Raw genomic sequence first — 23,574 nt, 5'->3', positions numbered from 1 at the left:
ATAATTTTCTTTAAATATAATTTTAGGAAAATAGTGATTTTCATGAATATATGTAAATATCCGCGAATACCTTAAAACCTGCGAATTACCCATTTAGCGGATAACTGACGAATATGGGACGCATATGAGTATCATATTTATCCAACAAGGCGGACACAAGTATCATATTATCGGTCCCCTCGAATATCCATTTACATGCCTACTTGTACCGAGTTATTTTTGAATTATATAACATAATATTTATTGATTAAAAAAACTTATAGTAAGAGCCGTAATAAATAATCCATATCTGTTTATTTTAGCTTCATAATTATGTCAACATTTAATTTTCATATATGAGTTTCTTGATTCAAGTTTTAAACAATCATTTTACATTGACTTTAGATCAAAATCAATTTTATCGCTCGGGCCCCTGTCTTCGACTGCCCGGAAAGCACCGGTCAAAGAATCTACATAACGAGACGCTATTCTCCGTGGCTCCTCGACTACCTAGTCTAAACCAGGGTCCGTCACGGTGTCAAACCGAGTAAGATCCTCCTCGGACTCAAACGATGGAGGTACTTCCTCGTAAGTAGCCGTGTCACCTACAAGCAGAGGAAACTGAGTGAATTCGACATCATATCAAATCCACCATTCCACCACAATACAAGTGAAAGGGTAGAATTGGGGGGCACCAGAAACCCCCGACCGAACCCTTATCCAGCAACTCTCGAGCGAATAGGTACAACAAACGAAAACTCATGAACCGACGAACATGAGATGCTCCTCCCGAGGGCATGACAAAAAGGAAACTCTAAAAGTTTCGAGCACTACGACATAGTACATGAATACACCGGGCCACAACATGAATATACCAGGCTATAACATGAATATACTGGGCTACAATATGAATAACCCGTGGAAACCCTTAAATTACCCGAGGACTACTGGCCCTCCTGAGTCCTTTTTCATCAAAAAAGGCATAAATCATCATCAATCATTCGGGGAAACACGCTCCTCGCATAGGATCCTCTGCAAAATCCCTAAAATCTCTGGAAACTACCCCTCTAGATCACGATTAAAAGGGACGAAGTCCCCGTGGACAAGCTTCCCCAAACACTGGAAATGTCCTGGAAAGATGAATCTAACTAAAAAAAGATCTAAGTGGCATACCTGAAGGTTGCATTGTTGAAGAAGATGAAGATGCATCCTTAACGATGGCCTTTGGATGCAGCAAGAACAGAGGAAATCTAAAGAGATTCGGAGAAGCATAAAACCCTAAATGAGGGGTTTTACCACTTTTTATAGACTCTGCACGGAAGGCGAAACGTCACGTTGGTTAACACACCTCCTCCTAAGCACCGTCACCGTCATAACCCTAGTCCCTAGGTCATCATTGCGCTTTTAACAGTCTGCCATGTCATCAAATGTATGCTACGTGCGACTGTTCCCCTTTCCCTGCGAGAAGATCCATATAACGGAGCATGTTTCGCTTGACGACCATCATTGAGGTAACCCCCCCGACAAGTACCGTCAAGGGAATCACCGGACGAATCCAAAGTCACAGCTTCCTGCCCGAAAACTATGACGTAGGCGAAACGTCACGTTGGTTGAAACGCCTCCTCCTAAGCACCGTCACCATCATAACCCTACTCCCTAGGCCATCATTGCGCTTTTAACAGTCTGCCATGTCATCAAATGTATGCTACGCACAACTTTTCCCCTTTCCCTGCGAGAAGATCCATATAACGGAGCATGTTTCGCTTGACGACCATCGTTGAGGTAACCCCCCTGACAAGTACCGTCAAGGTAACCCCTTTCCCTGCCCGAAAACTATGACGTAGGGCTCCTGTTCTTGATTGGGCTGGTGCTTGGCCCAATTGGACTAGGAGGCTCAAATCTTTCTTAGCCCAATGGGAAATCTTCCTCGTCAATATATGCCCGTAGGACGGGCATAAGCGACTTGACCCTCGGTTGATCTACACCACTAGCCTCCAGTCGGGCAGGACTGAGTCCGGGCAAGACCACCTGTCTGACCTGAGCAGGTGTTCCCTGCGGGCATCACTGCTCAACTCTCCTGCTGAGGACCATTCTACTCGTAAGGTTCCTTCACTTCCAACTCTCCGAATAGAGCGGAGTCCACACGCTCCCTAAAAGACCGCGTCTCCCCTTAAATATTTGAGTGGTTGACCCAGGCTGGAAACCGCGTGCTGGTCTCCAATATACTCCTAGAATCCTGGAGTCTCCAAATGGGGCTTGAGCATCGAGTCCAATAGCGTGATCTTGGCCCAGCGCTGGGGGTTATAAATACCCTATTTCACTATAGGGTCGGGTGACATTATTCATGCTCTCTTTACCTTGTACTTGCGTTCTGATTGCTCCCTCTTCTCACTTTGGCATCAAGTTACTTTACAGGTCATCCCCCAGCTCACAAAAAATCTAATCCGTTTGCAGGCCTCGAAGATCCATCTGATGAGGTAATATCAGTAACCCTACCTGATAAATGTAATATAATTTAGTGGTATGTAGCCTCCGTTCTTTAGTTAAATAGGTATACAAAATATCTAAGTCTTTTTCAAAAAAAAATAAAAGCTTTGAACTAAACTTTATGTAGGTTTAGCTATATGTCTCTTTTAGTCAGCTTGATATATTCGTAGTCTTATCTTAATGGCATCCAGTATGAGTTCATATTGTAAACTTAAAATTTTTTAGTGGTATGGGCTACGTTTGTTTAGTTAAATAAGTATACAAAATATCTAAAAGCCTGTTTGGTTTGGCTTTTCAGCCACCAAACGTACATCCAAGAGCCTTTCAAACGTGAATTTTAAAAGCTACAAAAGGTAGCTTCATTGCAAACGTGAAAATGTACCGTGATTTTGGAAGAAGCCACCGCTAAACCAAACACACTATAAGTCATTTTTAATTAAAAAAAAAAAAACTTTGAACTAAACTTTATGTAGGTTTAGCTATATGTGTCTTTTAGTCAGCTTGATATATTCGTAGTCAAATCTTAATGAGATGCAGAATGAGTTCATACCGTCACATGTTATAGATAATGTGGTCGTTAATTGAGACTAGACTGTTCAAACTTTCATAGTTGATAATAATTCAATACGCGTTAAGAAATATAAATATATGGGGTCCTTACCACCCGGGAGAATGGTATTAAGAAATACTCCAAAACTCTAGATCATCATTCAAAACAAAGCCTCTTTAACAACTAATTAACATATTCCTCCAACTTCCAGCCATGTTTTTCTTCTTGTTTTTTCTTCTTCCACAACTAACATATTCCAACTCCCTGCCTTGTTCTTCTTCCTGTGGAAGAATCACAAACATAACTCATCCTTTCAGACTAAAACAAGACCCAACCCACTGTGGAAACAGTAAGTACGAGTTGGATTGTGTGAACAACGTTACTGTATTGAGTTTGTATGATGGTTATTATTTTGTAGAATCAATCAACTACAACAATTACACAATCCGACTCGTTGACCCAAACATTCAACCCACCAATTGCTCCTCTCTCCCTCGCTTCTTCTTATCCCTAAGCAACTTTACTTATCTTGATATTGATGATATTAGATCATACTACTACCGGTACTTTCCCAAAGAAAATAATTCATATAAGTACTTCTTAAATCGAAATCCTTACAAGTTTACAGATGATCCCAATCCCGATTACTATGAATATGCAATATCAAGGCCAGTAATTTACATGAAGTGTACAAGTCCACCTAGTAAGGTTGTTGATAAGTACTATGCCGATACAACTTCATGCTTGGATCAACACATGACATACGCTATTGTTGGGGACCCGCCATTTGAAATAGTGGAACCTCAATGCCGTGTCAAGTTTATTACCCTCACATCATTCTTTTGGAATACCGGAGCTTCAACTTTACTCCAGCCTTATAATAGGTAAACAAAATTGGAAACTAGACGTAGCATAAGTTTTTTTTATTAAAGAAATGACTTGAATTGACTGTATTTTAATATGCTGTAAAATTTTCTGTTTAAATATTATTGCTTTTACAGAAAACATTTCATATATTGATATATTCCACAAAGCGCTACAATATGGATTTGAAATTTCATGGATCCAAGCTTCATGTCCTTGTGATGAATGCTACTTCAACGAGGTTGGCGAGGTTCAATGTGTCGTATTCTACTGTGAGTTCGATTCCTGCGGTAAGGCCAATTCGTGCATAAATAATTTTGACATTGGAAATAATTTGTGTCAAGTTTAAAAAGCATTTTTCCATTAGGTTTTCATCGTAACCTAAATTTTATTCACTTAGATAGCATAACTGTTGTTTTTTAAATTATTAGTGACCCATGAAATTTAGATGCGTGCGGATAATTTTAAATAAAATATATTTAAGTTTTTTAATTTTACAAAATAAATAAATTATAATAAAAAATAGGTAGATAGCAAAACAAATTCATTAGATTCAGGGTGTTCATCGGTGAATTCTTATTTACCCACCTCAAAAAGATGAGTAAGATTATCTTTAGTGTAAAATGCATTGAAAACATCAAACAATTGTTCTATATAATAAATAATTAAGTACATAAAAATTAAATGGTGTCATCTGATTGGTGGAATGTACAATATCCATCTTTTTGTAATGGGTAGAAGTTGTCCCCTATTTTATTATTTGTGTTAGCTAATCAATTAAGAACTAAATAGAAGTTCGCTATTATATTAATTAGTGTAATTGAATTCTATAAATAAGACTACAGTATAAATAATAAATATATGTTATTAATCGAAATAATTTGTATGAACTTTTATCATAAGACGGATGTAAAGTCAACGTTCAGGGCCGTCTCGAACATTTTGAAGGTCTTGATTAGATTTTTAAAACTTATTCTTAGTAAAATATTATAAAAAAAAACATATTAAAGGAATAACTGTACTAAAGTTCCCAAAATTTTATTAAAATTTATATACCTACAGAACAATATTAAATTAATTAAAATAATACATAAAACCTTATAAATACTAGATTATGCTAGATTAACTCAAAGTAAATTGTTTAATTTTTTAAACAGTAAATTTCTTTATTAATATATTAACTTATTTGTTTATTATTTTTTAACAATATATTTTCTATTAAACAAAATAAATCTGGCCAAATATAATAATATATTATATTTTATTACAAAATTTTAATAATAAATAAGTTAATATTATGATAAACCTTTATATATTTATTTATAATATATAAATATTATCTAAATCCTATATATTATATATAAATAAAAATTGAAAAAATTACTAGTGTGGATAAATAAAGTATTATGACATTTGTTTACGATAAATAACTATTAAGAGCTTGTCGGCATTTTTAAGTAAAATAATGACAAGTTGACAACAATTTTAACCAAAAATATAAAACACTATAAAAAAAAACTTAAAACACTACCAAAAAAGTCTGTTTGCCAGATGAAAAATCATCTCACAACTCATAAAATTACTCAGCAATTACAAATTTGTGATGTGACTAAAATATCTTGTAAAAATGATAGTCACAACTATTTGTTATTTCCTCCGTTCTATAATAAGGGATCCAACACACTATTTTACATAAATTAAGAAAAATGCATAAAAGTGAGAGAGAATATTGTTTTTACTATAGTATCCTTATCATGTATTAAAAATGGTGAAAATTTTATTAATCAAATAGTAGAATTAGTATTGAAAATTGAAATGAGTCATTCATTATAGAATATCATTTTATTTAATTTTAAATGAGTCACTCATTATAGAAATGAGTGAGTAGATGAAAAATACCTCAGCAACATTGAAAGGTGAAAAACACATTCTAACCTTACAAGGTGAAAACCAATTCACAAGTGTCTATTGTAGATTATATAGAAAAGTGAGTTAGCTACTCCCTACGTCCCATAATGAATGATCTAACACACCATTTCACATAGATGAAGAAAAATGTATAAAAGTAAGAGAGAATATTGTTTTTACCATAGTATCCTTATCATGTATTGGAAATGGTGAAAGTTTTATTAAAATCAGAGGATAGAATTAGAAAAAATGTATTGAAAATTGAAATGAGTTATTCATTATGGGACATCATTTTATTCTAAATGACTCACTCATTGTGGAACGGAGGGAGTATGTGATAGAGTATGGTATAGTTTAGAGGTTTTTTATAGGTGAAAGACACCTCGAAATACAAAAATTATTATAAATCAAATAAAAAATTATTTCATAAATTTGTTCTTAATATATTTTAAAAAATAAAATTATTAAAAATAAAAAAATAACTAAAAAAGCAGATACTATACAAAATTATTAAAAGCAAAAATTATACTTTTTTTATTTTTTTTATTATAAAAAAATTTAAAAAAGAAAATACTCTAACAGCCTATACATTTTACACAAACACAAACAAGAATATATTTAATCAATCTCAAAATTCTAACAAAACAAATACTCTAATAGCTACCACAACACAATATTATTGAAAATAAAATAAAATAAACGTGTACCTTCAAAAAATGGAGAACAAAAAACGAATAAAATGAAGAGTTTTGATCTTAATCTGGTTCCAAACTTTAAACTTGAAAAAATATGACTTCTAAATAATTTTTAAGTAGTATTTGGTGTCATAACTTGCCGAGTCTTCTAAAAAACCTGCTTATATCTTGATTCATCCGCCGAGGTGGTGTGTGTTGATCTAGTAGTTTTGTGTGTGTGTGCACGTGTGTATTGAGAGTGAGTGAGAGAGAGAGAGAGAGAGAGAGAGAGAGAGAGAGAGAGAGAGAGAGAGAGGAAAATTCTACAAAAATGAAGGCGAGGAGAGAGATGAAGCGGTTGAAATTAAATAAAGGATTGTTGGATGATTTTCACCTCACAACACAGTGTCATACATCCAGTAAGTGCATGTATGTAGCTAGGTGATTTTTAATTCGCAAGGCAAATTTGCTGCATTTTCCAATAAAAAAAGTTGCGAGGTGTTTTTCACCCCACAACGTCATTTTCAAAAAATTCAAATCTCCCCCCAAATACTTGAGAGGCAAAATTGTGTTTTTTTAATAGCTACGATGTGAAATTTTCCATGCAAATATCTTTTTTTGCGAGGTGAAATTCTCCTGTCTAGTGACCATCATTGTTATCTCTTCTTCATCATGTTTTGCAAACTTTGCATCACTTTCTTAAGTCTTTTATGTTTTTGGACAATCACTAGAATAGTGATTATACTTTTGACAATTGAAACACTGGATGTGACTTTTGTCAGGTTTTCTATCACCACATCTTCCTCTACCTGCAGCACCACCTCTTTGGTTGCTTTGGTGTGAGGGCTTTCTCTGATTCGACCAACTCCCTTCTTGTTGATTTTAACCAAACAAATTGTTATAGGCTCCTTTACCTTTGTTGCCATTCAAACTTTATTTGACTTTCTTTTCTTTTGCTGACTGAGCCAGCAAATACGCATCGCTCTTCGACTTGCCTACAACTCTTTCAACCATTATTTGTTCATGAGATTCAAGCGTCCTTTGAAACTCTTCCTTTGTCAATGTTGATAAAGCTTTCGATTCTTCTATGGAAAGTACCACGTGGTGGAACTTTAGAGCCAATGACCTTCAGATCTTTGCAACAACTAATCTTGATTTCAATATTTCTCCATATACCTTGATTTGATTCACCAATTTCATAACTCTAATGAAAAAATCAGCTATGCTTTCTTCCATCTGAAAAAATTCATACGTTTTTTATGAGTTTGTAACCTAACCTATTTCACCTTTTCAGCTCCTCCTAACTATTTCTCCATAATTTCGCGTGCTCGTATTTCTAATTCAATGTCACTCAGCTTTTCAAAATTATCTGGATCAACACATTGGTGAACTATAAAGAGAGCTTTATAATCTTTCTTCTTCAATTATTTGTGTGCAGCCTTTTTTTCATTTATATCGTATTCTTCAATGGTGATACCTCTTACTTCACAAAATCCCAAAGATCTTGATAACATAAAACCACATTCATCTACTTACACTAATTTTCATAGTTCTGAATCTTCATAATCAGAAGACTCATTGGAAAATGTTCATTCACATGATTCATTGCCATCGTGTTTTGCTTCCTACAAATAGCTCAACCACTACTCTAGATACCAGATATTGGAATTAACCTAAAATCTATGGAGAATTCCAAATTAATCTCGATGAACAAGATTCAATCACACCTAACAAATTTCCTCTATCTTGTTCTTCACTCTTCACTCGAGTGAATCAACCAGCCTGATTGTAAGATGATTCATGTTGCGTAATGATAATGGAGAAGAAAAGAAAAAGATGAATTAAGGAATAAAGGGAATTAGGGCTTGAACAAAAGGAAGAAGAAAAGTTGTGAATTCTGCAGAGTTAACCCCCTGCCCTTTACTATGCCAACTGCAATATTATTCACATATACAATAGTAAGGGTTACTTTTTATTTATTGATTTGAGTTTGCATGCTCCATAAACAAAGCCCAAAATACATAATTCATCTAACACTACAAAACTATGTCTAAGTCGAAATTCTATGTCGACACTAACTTCTTTTACACAAACAACTAAACAATTTGACACAACCTTGTTTCACTTGAACAACATACTTCGACACCATAAATTACAATCTCAACAGTTAATATATATATATATAGGAATTACCTTATATTTTAAATACATATTACATAAATATCTTGTTCACTTAAATATTAATTAATTATTTTCAAATATGAGATAAATCTGAGCTATTAATTCAAATCCAAGGGTTATTATTAAAAGTTATTAGTTCTCATATAGAGGACGTATCAAATGAGAACTTTAGCTATAATGAGAACTGAGAACTTTTAATAATAACCATACGATTTAAAATCAATGCTAAGATATGCATTTATGTGATATGTATTTAAACCAAAATCTATCTATTTATTATTGTCTCTTAAAATATGAGTGAAATCGGAGACATTGATTTTAAATCGTATGATTATTATTAAAAGTTCTCAGTTCTCATATATATATATATATATATATATATATATATATATATATATATATATATATATATATATATATATATATATATATATATATATATATATATATATATATATATATATATATATATATATATATATATATATATATATATATATATATATATATATATATGAGGAGGGATATATTTACCCCAAGAGTAAATTATTATAACTTACTCCATATCTTGACCATTTATTATTTTCAATCTAATGGTTAAAAATAATAAGTAATTAAATATGGAGAGAGAAAATTATTCCTTATTATTTTTAACCATTAGATTGATAAGAATTAATGGTCAAGATGTAGAGTAAGTTATAATAATTTACTCTTGGAGTAAATATATCCTCTTTTATTTATATATATATATATATATATATATATATATATATATATATATATATATATATATATATATATATATATATATATTCACTCCAAGAGTAAGTGTAGAAGACTTACTCCAAATCTTAACCATTGATTTTCATTAATCTAACGGTTTTAATTGATCATTTAATATAATTATTTTTGAAAATATTTTTCTACATAAGAAATTAATTAAAACCGTTAAATTAATGAAAATCAATGGTTAAGATTTGGAGTAAGTTTTCAACACTTACTCCTCGTATATATATATATATATATATATATATATATATATATATATATATATATATATATATATATATATATATATATATATATATATATATATATATATATATATATATATATATATATATATATATATATATATATATATAGGACGACTCAAGTGAGAACATTTGGTTATTATGAGAAATGAGAACAATGAATCACGACCATTAGATTTTAATTTCTTGATTTTAATGGATTAGATTGATTTCTCTTTCTCATAATAACCAAGTGTTCTCACTTGAGTTGTCCACACACACACACACACACACAGATATATATATATATATATATATATATATATATATATATATATATATATATATATATATATATATATATATATATATATATATATATATATATAAAATGTGTTTGATTTATTTTCATTCTGAAAAACTACAAAATGATTTGTCTCCAATTGTAATTTTCAGGATATTGGGCAAATAAGTACCACAAAATGAGAGGTAAGATTCTCTTTATTAATTTGTTATTTTAAAACTATTTTTTTGATAATTATGAAAATATAAATGTATATACTTTGAATGTTAAAATTAAATGTGTTGATTTTTTTTTTTTTGAGTGGTAAGTTCTATTTTTTTTGGGTTGTCAATCATGTTGGAATTAAACTCCAATCTTGGAGCTAATTCAAATCAATCTTGATGAACAATAATTGTTTTTTTGATTGATTTCACCTCTTGTTTTTTACTTTTCACTCGAATAAATCAATAACACCTTGATTGTAAGATGAATCACGAAGCACATAAATTTTGAGAAGAAAGAATGATGAATTGGGGAAGAAAAGAGAAATTAAGATTTGAGAGAAAAACAAAAGAATAAGATAGATCCTGCATAGTTTCTTTCTACTTTCTAACTGAAATTTTATTCAACTTTACTTCACACTTTACAATGATAGGATATATCCTTATTTACAGTTGAGTTTCTTGTTCACCAAGCAAACTCTGACTAACTAACTCATCTAAAACATACAAAAATGCTAAATTTAATTATGTCGAGGCTAGCTCCTTCGACAACTTTACATTTCCACTACTGCATTCATTTCGATTACTACTTACGGTATTCAATTCTCCATCGATTACAACCAATAAAGACTCTATCAAATTTCTACTATGACACAAAGAATAATAATTTTAACATACCGCCTAATTCATTGTGTCTACGCTATCTACACTCATCATAGTTCTCAATTTCTTGAACAGTTCGATCTGCACAACCTTTGTCATGATGTCTGCAATCTAATTCTCAATTATGCAGTGTTCTAAGTTCAGCTTCTCATTTGCTACTTGCTATTAAAGATAATGGAACCTCATTTTGAGGTGTTTGCTTCTTCCATGTGCTATCGAATTCTTCGCCAAATTGATAGCTGACATGTTGTCTATCTTCATGGTAACAGCTCCATGATTCTTCCCTATAATTTCTTCAATCAAATTCACCATCCATGTTGCTTGATATGAATAGAGAGAAGAAGCTATGTACTCTACTTCACATGACGACAATGCTACTACTAGTTCTTTTCTTGAGCTCCAAGCAACTAGTTCACCACCTTCCATAAACACATAAAATGTTTTGGAGTTTCTAACCTCGGCGCCAATACACCAACTCGAGTCAGTGTAATCCACTAGCTTGCATTATTTTCCTTCATCAGCTTTATGAAACAAATTTCCATAGTTGAGAGTTTCTTTGAGATACCTAGTATCCTCTTCGTAGCTGTAAGATGAGATAGCTCCGGCCTATACATAAAATTTCCTCACCATACCTACACTATATTCTAGATCAGGCCCAGTGTAACAAAGTTATCTTAATGATCCAATAAGTCTTGTGTATTGTGTTGGGTCGACATCATCTTCATATGAGTCTTTTGATAATTGTAGTCTTGGTTCAACAGGTGTCGAAGTTGCATTGTAGTCTTCCGTCTAAAATAGTTTGAGTATTTCACTTGTATATCTTCTTTGATGCATCATCACGCCCCTACTACTCTTATAAAATTCAATACCGAGGAAGTATGAAATGTTTCCCAAATATGAATTTTTGAACTCCTTGCTAAGATCGTCTTTGAAGTCTCTGATCTCCTTTGTACAACTACCTGTTACTAACAAGTCATCAACATAGAGACACAATATAAACAGTTCACCCATGCTTCTTCCAACGTATACTCCATGCTCAGTTGTGCATTTCTCTAATTCCTTCTCTCTTAGGAAACTATCTATCTTCTTCTTCCAATCTTAGTTCACCAAATCTAACATTTATGTCCATAAAGAGCTTTATGCAGCCTGTATACCTTGCTTTATTGGCCTTGTTTCACAAACCTAACTGGTTATGCAACATAAACTTCTTCATCTAAAGGGTCATTTATAAATGCACATTTCACATCCATCTGACACATATACTAGTTGTTCATGTTTTCTATACCAACAATCAACTTTATTGTTTCAATCCTAGCAACTAGAGCAAAAACTTCGTTGAAGTCGATTAGTTATTGATGAAAAAAATCCTTTCGCCACAAGTCTTACCTTGTGTCGAGTTACTTCTCCTTTGGGATTCAACTTCACCTTGCATACTCACTTCACATCAATTATCTTCTTGTATGATGGTAATTTGACTAATGACTAGGTATTATTAAATTTGATGATTTAGTTCTTCGTTCATTGCTTTCATCGACTTCGAGTCCTTCAATGCCTCAGTTACATTTATCGTCTCATGCATAGAAATCCACGTTTACCATCTCACCTTAATTATCGCCTGCATCATCTAATGTTATCACACATTCGTGTAACCTTGCAGGCATGTTTCTTGCTCTTTGAGGTTGCTTGTGCATGATTGACCTCTGACTTCTTATCGAACGTCTCTTTCGACTTCACTAGGCGGTTCTTAACATAAGATTTTTACGGAATCCTTCTTGACACTTCCAATCCAGTCCCATTCCTTAAGATCATCTATGATCACGTCCCTACTGATCAAAACTTGCTTGTTTAATGGGTCGAACAATTTGTATCCACCAGTCAAAAGATATCCTATTAGGATCATTTGATTCGACTTGTCATCTAGCTTTCTTATCAACTGATCAAGAACATGTTTATGTGCTATATATCCAAATATCTTTAGATGACTTAAGCTAGGCTTGACATCAGACCTTCATTATTCTAGTGTGATTTCTTCTAGCTTTTTCGTTTGACATTTGTTTAAGATGTATGTTGCAGTCGACACAGCTTCACCCCATAATTAATAAGGTAAATGCTTGCCTTTTAACATAATTCTCACCATGTCCATGATGGTTCTATTCTTTCTTTCTACAGATCCATTTTGTTATAGAGTGTAGGTTAGCATCGCCTCATGTACGATCCCTTCTTTTTTCACACAATGCATCGAAATATATAGACACATATTTTTCACAAATGTATAATATACATGCTCATTGCAATTCAATTATGGCTTCGCTTCTCCATCCATGCCTTCGGAATTCTCGTAGATTGGACAACTCATATCTAATGACTACTCGCTCATGGATGCACACGGAAGAACCTTTTATATTCAAGTATCGCAACCTAAGTAATTTACAATAACCTAAGTTATATTTCTAATTCATTCACCTAGTCATTAACCTAGGTTCACCTCACTTTTCACCATATTTAATTCAATTATTAAACATTCAAGGCAAATAACAATTCTTAATATAGTTCACAATATAAACATAATAATTCATAATTACTCATTAAACATTATTTAACATACATGCATGATTTTAATTCATTAAAGGATAGAGTGTTGAATTATCTTTCCAACGCATCCAACCACATCTCATTTCGAGTTACAAAACTCAAGATACATTATTTTCAATATTTATAGAATTCCTCATTCCAACGGATCTCGCCAAGTGAAAAATGCAGTCGCTGGGCGAGCCTGACAGGGCAAAATCTCCAAAATCTCACTTCTAAACCCTTATTCTCCAACCTCTAACCATCTGAACCATACCGCCATCATCTTATAACATATTCAAGCATTTCATATCATGAAATTAACATTATACACTCACACATATGCAACCACACACCATTGTCATCAATCCATCAATATATGGAATTCAATTATGGTTTCTCCTTACCAATTGGTATAGTATTTGGCTAACTTCTAATGTATACAACTTTATGTTAATTGAAGCTACAATTCTCGTTTTAAGGTGGAAACAGGGAAACAAAATAACTTTATCAAACATAGTATTCTCGCTTAGTGAGACCCGGCGAGCCTCTCAACAAGCTCTCTCGCCTAGCGATCCTTAAGTGAGCTCCCAACGAGACTGGTCAAAATTTAATCTTTGTCCCTATTTTAGTTGTCTCACCTAGCAAGATCCTTACTCGCCTAGCGAGGCTAGTAGAACAAGTATGCATATGGAATCTGGGGTGCTCGCCTCACAAGCTATTCCTCTTGCCAGCGAGATTAACATGATTCAGACAGTGAGAAAACATAACATGGAAAATGATAAGCCTTCTATTTAAAAATTATGTAGAAATATGTTTTGTGGTGTATGCAGAAATATGTTTTCGTGAAATTTGTGTCATGATCGCAACACATACTTAATAACAATTAGTAGACAACACTAAGGCTAATATTCATCACTATAATATGTCTCAATAGAAACAATGTGATTCTACTATTATCCAATATCAAGTTCTTTGACATATAACATAATCACAAAAAATTAAAAACTGACAGAATCACAAGAAAAAACGTATCTGAGCATAAGATGTCACATATGGGAATCAATCTAGCCCCAACCCTGAGCCTTGTCGAGATCAAGCCACCAACAAATGACTTTATAACACGACCTTCACTAACCCGCGTTGCCGATATATCCCACTTGATGTTGACAACTTGGTGTTGTAGACCTCGTAAGCATGGTTCGATGGTCTACGTCAGCCGTGGTATCGTTAATGTTGTCGTCGATGTCAATTTTGAAAAGAATGTATTTGATATCCTCAAATGAGTATTGCCACAATCTCTCCCAAATGAATTTTGAAGCTGGATCTCGGCTTCTTCTTGGCACTCGTCGTGTCATAACTCGCTGATTCTTCTCAAAAACCTGCTTATATCTCGATTCATCCGCCGAGGTGGTGTGTGTATTGATCTAGTAGTTTTGTGTGTGCGCGCGCGTGTGTGTATTGAGAGAGAGAGAAAGAGAAAGAAAGAGAGAGAGAGAGAGAGAGAGAGAGAGAGAGAGAGAGAGAGAGAGAGAGAGAGAGAGAGAGAGAGAGAGAGAGAGAGAGAGAGAGAGAGAGAGAGAATGTACATAATCCCTCAAACATGATGCTTAATTCATACTTCTCTTTCAAAACCATCTCACTCGTTTGAACCTCATGCTTAAGAAATTGTATATATTCGACTGGTCTTTCTTCCTAAAGCACCCCGCCCTTTAGACCATTTTGTTTTTTCATAATTAAAACACAACCTCCTTCACTTTTTTTTTTTAGTATTTAGACTAAATTACAATGTTCTCGCACACACAACTACAAGTGAGAAATTAAAAATTCTTGATCCAATGTCAATTAAGATAGGCCTTATAAAACAAAAGATAAGTCCTCTCATGTATATAAATGATCTTATTTCATAAAATTTATGAAAATATTCCTTATTAACAAGTACATATTTGTATGCATTTATAAAAATTGTACTTATTATTATATGTAATTTGTATTTTATTTCAAGAATTTTACATATTCTTATTATAAAAAAATTAAAATGAATTTTTGAAAATATATATATATATATATATATATATATATATATATATATATATATATATATATATAAGGGATATTTTTACTCCAAGAGTAAGTTATCAAGACTTACTCCCCATGACCATTCATTCTTCTCAATCCAATGGTTAAAGTTAATGTGTATTATTTTTCTCTCTCCATATTTAATTACTTATTAATTTTAGGGTCATGCTAACATGTGCCCTAAGGGCACATGTTAAGGATATTATAATTAGAAAAAGTTAAATATAATGAAATGCAATAAAGTCATATTTAAAGTTTCAATACATTGAATGCACGCGTTTCAAGAAAATATTTCTATAAATATTTCTTTATCTTGTGCCCTTGGGGCACATGTTAGCTTTTCCCTTAATTTTAACCATTAGATTGAAAAGAATCAATGATCATGATGAAGAATAAGTCTTGATAACTTCCATTCGAATCGATTTTCAAAATTGAATTCGATTGATATTTATCAAATCCAATATGAATTAATTCTTTTTTCGCTATACCCGTAAATCCAATTTTTTGTTCGTTGTTCGTTAATGAGTTACAATGTAGAAAAAATAGATCTATGCACATATATCAAGTACGTATAGAAATAAGATTTATATAGATTTCGTATAGAAATAAGATTTATATAGATTTCGTATAGATAAAATAAGTATATGCAGTAACAAATAGATGTACTAAAATTATATTGATATTGTCTTATCCCGTATTCAGTAATATATATCTATGACTTATTAAACAAGGACTATTTCTATTACCAAGATAACTTATCCACTATAATTTTTTTTTTTTTTGCAGATTATTTCTATGGCATTTACAAAGGTATGATTTCCATTTCATCCATTCATTGAATATATAATACTACAAGTTGCATTATGATTACTTCTTTTTTCCTTCTTGCAATCCACATTAGCCATCAATTTAATTCCAATGCAATAAAAAAATTAATATAATCTCTATTTTTTTAAAATGACAAATATTTGTTGTCATTTTATTAGTAGATGAATTGAATTTAGGACCACTTTATCACTCAAACTCCTATATTCTGCCACCAAGCAAAAAGTGTACAAATTTGTAACACTTCTTTTAACAAAAATGAGAGTTAAGGGGTAAAAAAAGATTGCCAAGACTACATTTACTACATTTTAAAGTAAAAATATATCCTTTAATTGGATTGAAAAAAACTAAATCCGATTAGACATTAGTAAATGAGATTGTAGATCAAAACAAGAGAAATTAAAGAGTGTGTTATGTTGAAATTAGATTTTGAAAAAGCTTACAAATGTGTCAGTTAGAACTTTATGTGTATAGAGTGGGGTTTCGAAGACTATGGATGAGTTGGGTGAAGGCTTGCACATTTAATAGTCACGTGTCAATTTTGGTAAATGGTAGTCCAACTCTAAATTTCAAGGTGGGCAAAGGATTAACACAGGGAGATCCCCTCTCTCGCTTCTTTTTATGATAATAGTTGAAGGTTTATAAGGTCTTGTTAGGAATACTTCAGAAAGGGGAGATTTCAAAGGTTTTAGTGAGAAATAGGGGGTTTTGGTTGACATAATTCAATTTGTGGACGATACTCTTCTTATTGGAGGTGGAGGTAGGAAGAATGTATGGGACATTAAAGCAATCTTGAGAGGGTTTGAACTTGTTTCAGGTTCGGTTGATATAATTTGTACTTGATTTGAAGAGATATTTGATTTCTCTTGGTGAATTCGACAAGAAAGGATATGTTTTCAAGGAGAGAAAAGTATCCTAAGAGTTATGAAGGGTCGAAGGAAGTCTTGAGAGGCGTGAAGAAACAAGGCTTGTATACCCTTGAGGCGGAAGTTGTAAATGGTTCTGCAGATTTTGCTTCCACAAAATCTTTGTTGAAGATAGAAATTTGGCACATGAGATTAGGTCATGTCACTAAAAGGGGTATGGTCGAATTAAGGAAACAAAATCTGTTTGGTGGAGACAAATTCGAAAAGCTGAAGTTTTGTGAACCCTGTGTACTTGGAAAAACTTGCAGAGTGAAGTTCAACAAAGGCCAACAAAGAACTCATGGATCCCTTGATTACATCCATGTTTATATTTGGGGGCCTGCAAGGTGTCCATCATATTCAGGAGCAAGGTATTTTCTATCCATAGTTGATGATTATTCCAGAAAGCTATGGGTATTCATCCAGAAGATTAAGAATGGAATTTTTGCAAAAGGTTGAGAACTGACAATGGCCTTGAATTTTGCAATGAGGTGTTCAAAAAATTTTGTGCAACCTCTGGTATTGCAAAGCACATAACTACTGCAGGTAATCCCTAACAAAAGGTGTTAGATGCATGTTGGCTAGTGTTGGGTTAAAAAATGTGTTTTGGGCAGAGACTGTTGCGACAATTATATATCTGATAAAGAGATGTCCTTCGACTATGTTAGATATAAAGATACCTGAAGAAGTTTGGTCAGGACCTCCACCATATCTCGACAAACTTAGAGTATTTGGTTGTGTAGTGTGTGTTCACACTAGGCAAGACAAGGTCGATTCTAGAGCTCTGAGATGTATGTTCATGGGATAAACTGAAGGAGTCAAAGCTTATAGGCTATGGTTCCTAGATCCAGGTCATAGGAGGTGTATCACATGTCGAGATGTAGTTTTCAAAGAAGCTGAAATGGCTTTCAAGAAAACTGATGACGTTGGTCGAAGCACAACAATTTCTGAAGAGATGTAATTGGGAGGGATTCCTGTTGAGTTGGAGCATGTCAATGTTGAAGTGCGTATCCTAGATGAAGTCGAAGAAGAAGCACAAAATGCTGAAGATACTGAAGAAGTGGAGGAAATTTTCGATGACTACATGTTGGCAAGAGAAAGATCAAGAAGAGTTATCAAGCCACCTTAGAGACTTAGGTATGCAGATCTTATATCTTATGCCTTAATATATACAAATGATGTTCTAGATGAAGAGCTAGATGAAGAAATTTATGAGGAGTCGAAATAAGACTAAATGGTTGAAAGCCATGAATGATGAGATGATATATCTTCATTATAATAATACTTGGGAGCTGATCGAGAAATCTAAAAGGGCCAAGTTAGTTAGTTGTAAGTGCATTTTCAAGGTTAAAGAAAGAATCAAATGAGTGATGTCAAAAAGATACAAGGCAAGATTGGCCCCAAGGACGTTCACTCATAAAGAAGGTGTCGACTTTAATGATGTGTTATCACCTGTTGTAAAACATATATCCATCAGAATGTTGGTAGCTATGGTGGCGAAGTTTGACCTAAAACTTGAACAGATGGATGTGAAGACTGCTTTCTTGTATGGTGATCTAGATGAAACAATCCTGATGAGGTAACTTGAAGGGTATACATAAAAGGGAAAGGAATATTTTGTGTGCAATATGAATAGATCTTTATATGAATTGAAACAATCTCCTCGACAATGGAATATGAGATTCGACAAGTTAATGGCACGCATATATGGTTCATTAGGAGTCAGTTCGACCACTGTGTGTTACTTCAGATTTTGACCAGGAAATTCATTTGTTATTTTGTTTCTTTATGGGGATGATATTCTCATAGGAAGAAACAATGTTGAGGATGCATTTAAGGTGAAGGCTAAACTCAATAAGGAGTTTGACATGAAGGATATGGCAGTTGCATCCAAGATTCTTGGGATTGACATCCAAAGAGATAGAAAGTAGTCCAGATTATGCTTATCTCAAGAGAAATACCTGAAGAAGATTCTCGACAAATTTGGTATGTCGAAACCAAAGCCTAATGTGACACCAACAAATCCTCAATTCAAGCTAAGTATAAATTAATTTCCCAGTACTGAGGTCGAAAGAGCTTATATGAATAACATCCCATATGCTAACATAATAGGTCCTTTGATGTATTATATGGTTTGTACTAGACCCGATATAGCATATGCAGTAACTCTTGTGAGCATGTACATGGCGAATCCTAGAAAGACTCAATGGTAAGCATTGAAGTGGATTCTAAGGTACATAAATGGGTCTCTGAACAGAGTCCTAATTTATGGTGGATCCTGTGGAGAAGATAATAAAGCAGTAATCGAAGGGTATGTCGACTCTAATTATGCAGTTTATATGGATTCCAGAAAATCTATTTCTAGTATGTGTTCACTATGTTTGGCACAATAATCAGTTGGAAAACAACACTTTGGAAGGTTGTTTCCTTATCAACCATTAAAGTAGAATATACTGCCCTAACTGAAGCTGAGAAAGAAGCATTGTGGCTTGAAGGTTTTGCTAAGGAGCTAAAACTTCAAGGTCGAGTTATCACTGTTAAAGAATTCAACTTATCATGAGCGAACCAAGAACATCAATGTGAGGCTGCATTTCATCAGAGGGGTAATCGAGTATGGAGAAGTTCAAGTGCTGAAAGTTTCGACAGATCACAATGTTGCTGATATGATCACCAAGACCGTGCCAAGTTGCAAGTTTTTCCACTGTATACAGTTGATAAAGCTGCAGAAAAAAAAGCTTGTTTGTTCCTTTAATGTTATAGAGTTTGTTCCAAGGTTGATATTTGTGAGATATTGGATCGAACTCTAGTATGGTCAAAGTCTATTCACATGTTTTAGTCGAAGCTCTACAATAATGTAGTTGAAGTATGCTTAAGTATGCAGTAGTCAAAATGTTAGGATTGTTAGCATATCGAATTGAGCCTGTTTGTTAAGCCCAATTGTTCAAGATAGTTTGTTCCCTAAGTTAGTTTGTGTAATGGATCTGTGTGTAAAAGCACATTAGTTTAGCGTGTTTGTTTTCTTATAAATAGCATGATAGTCTCTCATCATTGCATATGAAAATCTTAATTAGGGTGAGAGAGCCTATTTTTTATTCTGTAACACTTGTAAGCTTATTTCAAAGAGAAAGTAAAGAATATTTTATAACCAATTTCATTCTCTTCTTTCCCTCTGCAAAGTTTCTTAGTATTCAAGAATATGTTTATACTTTGCTTTAGGCATCATTTTTCACAACACTGTTATTATTAATAATAATATCTCATTTTTAGAATTTTAAAATTAATATTTTCTAAAGATAATATCTTATTATGTATTGCAGGACTACGAGAGTTAACCGGCTTTGAAAATATAGGTTTATACGATTCAAGTATTCACTCGTACCAAACGGGAATATTTACTGGAAAGTATGTTGTTCCAGGCATTGTAGCTAGATTTATGTTCGGCTTGATATGTTTCTTAGTGTTATTGATTTATACGTATAGAAGAAGACATTCATCACTATATGAAAATATTGAAGATTTTCTACAAGGTAATACTCTCATGCCAATAAGGTATTCATATAAAGAGATAAAGCAGATGACAAAAGGTTTCAAGGTAAAATTGGGTGAAGGAGGCTATGGAGATGTGTATAGGGGTAAGCTAAGAAGTGGACCATTTGTAGCTATAAAGATGTTGAAGATAAAATCAAAAACTAATGGACAAGAATTCATAAGTGAAGTTGCAACAATAGGAAGAATATACCATTCAAATGTGGTAAGACTCATTGGATTTTGTGTTGAAGGATTAAAACGTGCTCTTGTCTATGAGTACATGCCCAATGGCTCTCTTGATAAATATATTTTCAACAAAGAGGATGTTATATCTTTAACTTACAATCAAATACATGAGATATCTCTTGGAATAGCTCGTGGAATTTCATATTTACATCAAGGTTGTGATATGCAAATTTTGCATTTTGATATTAAGCCTCATAACATTCTTCTCGATGAAAATTTTATCCCTAAAGTTTCAGACTTTGGTCTTGCAAAGCTTTACCCTATTGACAATAGTATTGTCACTTTGACGGCTGCAAGAGGAACAATTGGATACATGGCCCCTGAATTATTCTACCAAAATATTGGAAGAATATCTTATAAAGCTGGTGTGTATAGCTTTGGAATGCTTTTGATTGAAATGTCTAGTAGGAGAAGAAATTTGAATTCACATGCAGAGCATTCAAGTCAACTCTACTTCCCCTTTTGGATTTATGAACAATTGGTTAAAAATAGAGAGAAAGAAATAGAAGATTCTATCATGGAAGAATTGAATGATGTTTTGAAGAAAATGTTCATGGTTGCTCTTTGGTGTATACAATTAAAACCTATTGATCGTCCTTCAATGAACAAAGTAGTGGAGATGCTTGAAGGAGATATTTCAAATATTGAAATGCCTCCTGTACTATATCCGCATGAAACAATTCAAGAGAATCTTGATACGGGGTCAAATGACACTGATACAGATATTGGTTCTACCAGTTATGTGGAGGAAATTGAAAGCAATTCTTTATTAAAGTATTCTGCTTGATAATTACAAGTAATTAGTTTTGTTTTGATGTCTTATAGCCTAATAAATAAATGTATTGTTTTTGTTTTTATTTGTCTATAAAATATGAAATAAGAATTTGTGACTTGCATTACTAATATGTAAAAATCATACATATTTTTCCCATATTAAATCCAATCATCATGTATAATATTTATACTTGTCATTTAGATACATTTTCTAGTCAGACCTTTTAGAATTGGGTGCTTTTAATGAAAACAAAGAGAAGATAACTAGAATTGTTTCATCTTAGAAATATTGTTGGTGGTTGTTAAATGTAACATGGAAAATAAAAGTTGAACCTGTAATGCCCCATTTTTCTTGCACTACGTGCTAAGGTTGAAGCGTAACTAGGAGTCTAGGACTTGTGTTATAGTTGTGTATGACTTGGGCCACTTGGCAGAATTTTGTATTAGTTAGAAAGAAATTCTTACCTTGAAAGTTACGTGTTTCCATTGATTTCATCAAGTAAATTTAGAGAAATAAATGAATCATAGGAATCGAGCATATGTCATCCACACTTTTCAAGTGCTGCACTTTAAGGCGCGCATGTCAGGTGTTGAAGATCCATGATTTGTGATCGATGTAAACAATAGAAATCCTTCCGGTAATAACAAAGATTGTTAGGTGAGCGTAGTTTTTCTAAGTGAAATTGGCTCCACCATCATCTATAAATATATGGTCATTTCACAACTTAGAGAAGCAATTTCACAATGTTCTCTCAGCCAAATTTTGTCAATTTTTTTATCACTACTACTCCTAAGTCATATTGATCATCCTTAAAACTTCTTTTTCTACCCCATTACTAATTACACTTATCTCTTTGACAGAGTTGACAAGTATACTTAACAACACAATAAAAATGTTGGCCTAAAATAAAGAAAGTTCGACATGATTTTCAAAAGTCATGGACAATTGGATCATACAACAAATGATATTTTGACAAAGTAAATTTTGAATAACATTATTTGAGTTTGGCATTTTCAGGAGGAACCAAATTCATTTCTAAAAGTCAAAGTTTAAAATCAAAGTCAACCTGATTTAAGATGCATGTTCGTCGTTCGATTTGGTTTTCTTTGGTTACTTAGCCATATTGATTTTTTTTATTGAATTTCAATGTTCAATTTAAGTTAAATTGGCAAAATGTTGTATAAGCCATGTGCCAAAGTTTTTCAAGCCACATTTGATATTTTTCAAGCCAAAATTCAATTGCAATTGTTAGGCCATTTTGAGCCATATTTTTAGCCAAATTCAAGTTAAATAGTCATAGGCCATTTTCAACCAAATGTCAAAATGAAATCAAGTAAGCTTTCAAGCCAAATTTCAATCCAAGCCAACCATTTCAGATTGCATTTGATAGTAGTAAAACAATGCTAAATTCAAATTAACAAACTCAATTTGGATTTCATGAGAATTTGAATTTATATTACAACAAGCACACATTTTAAATTACACAATCTGAGTTACATTTGATGAATTACAATCCAATGACTCAAACAAAAATCTTCACAAGGATTGCCACACTGTCACACGATTCACTCCTAATTTCCCCCCAATCCTAATAGATTTTTCCATTCTAATTATTCCTAAAACTCCCTCTCAATCTCACTCATATTTTACTGAGAGTGTTAATTAGCCCTCCATCAATTTCGTGAAACCACTGTTAGTTGCCATTTAATTTTGCTTTGTTGTGTTAGGGTTCGTACAATCAATTCGAAAATAAATGATGATTTTGTGAATTTGGGATTTGGATTTGGAATTAGGACAGGAGAAAGAAAACGGTAGTATTGTTTTT

At 32.8% G+C, this 23,574-nt stretch overlaps 1 protein-coding gene across 1 annotated transcript; it reads left to right on the top strand.

Moving 5' to 3' along the window:
• Positions 1 to 3,030: 3,030 nt before the first annotated feature.
• On the top strand, positions 3,031 to 22,304 carry LOC131596069 (rust resistance kinase Lr10-like). Its single transcript, XM_058868629.1, has 5 exons — positions 3,031 to 3,900; positions 4,018 to 4,170; positions 10,113 to 10,145; positions 16,257 to 16,280; positions 20,518 to 22,304. Exons 3-5 carry the CDS (start codon positions 10,139 to 10,141, stop codon positions 21,759 to 21,761), a joined length of 1,275 nt encoding a protein of 424 aa, XP_058724612.1. The 5' UTR covers positions 3,031 to 3,900; positions 4,018 to 4,170; positions 10,113 to 10,138; the 3' UTR covers positions 21,762 to 22,304.
• The last annotated feature ends 1,270 nt before the right edge of the window (positions 22,305 to 23,574 follow it).

Source organism: Vicia villosa, linkage group LG4, assembly GCF_029867415.1.
Source record: "Vicia villosa cultivar HV-30 ecotype Madison, WI linkage group LG4, Vvil1.0, whole genome shotgun sequence".
Classification (NCBI taxonomy): domain Eukaryota; kingdom Viridiplantae; phylum Streptophyta; class Magnoliopsida; order Fabales; family Fabaceae; genus Vicia; species Vicia villosa.
This window is presented reverse-complemented; position numbering and strand designations above follow the sequence as displayed.

Coding starts and splice junctions, on each gene's coding strand:
- LOC131596069 (XM_058868629.1), top strand. Junction 16,281..20,517: donor TTTCTATGGCATTTACAAAG/GTATGATTTCCA, acceptor TATGTATTGCAG/GACTACGAGAGTTAACCGGC.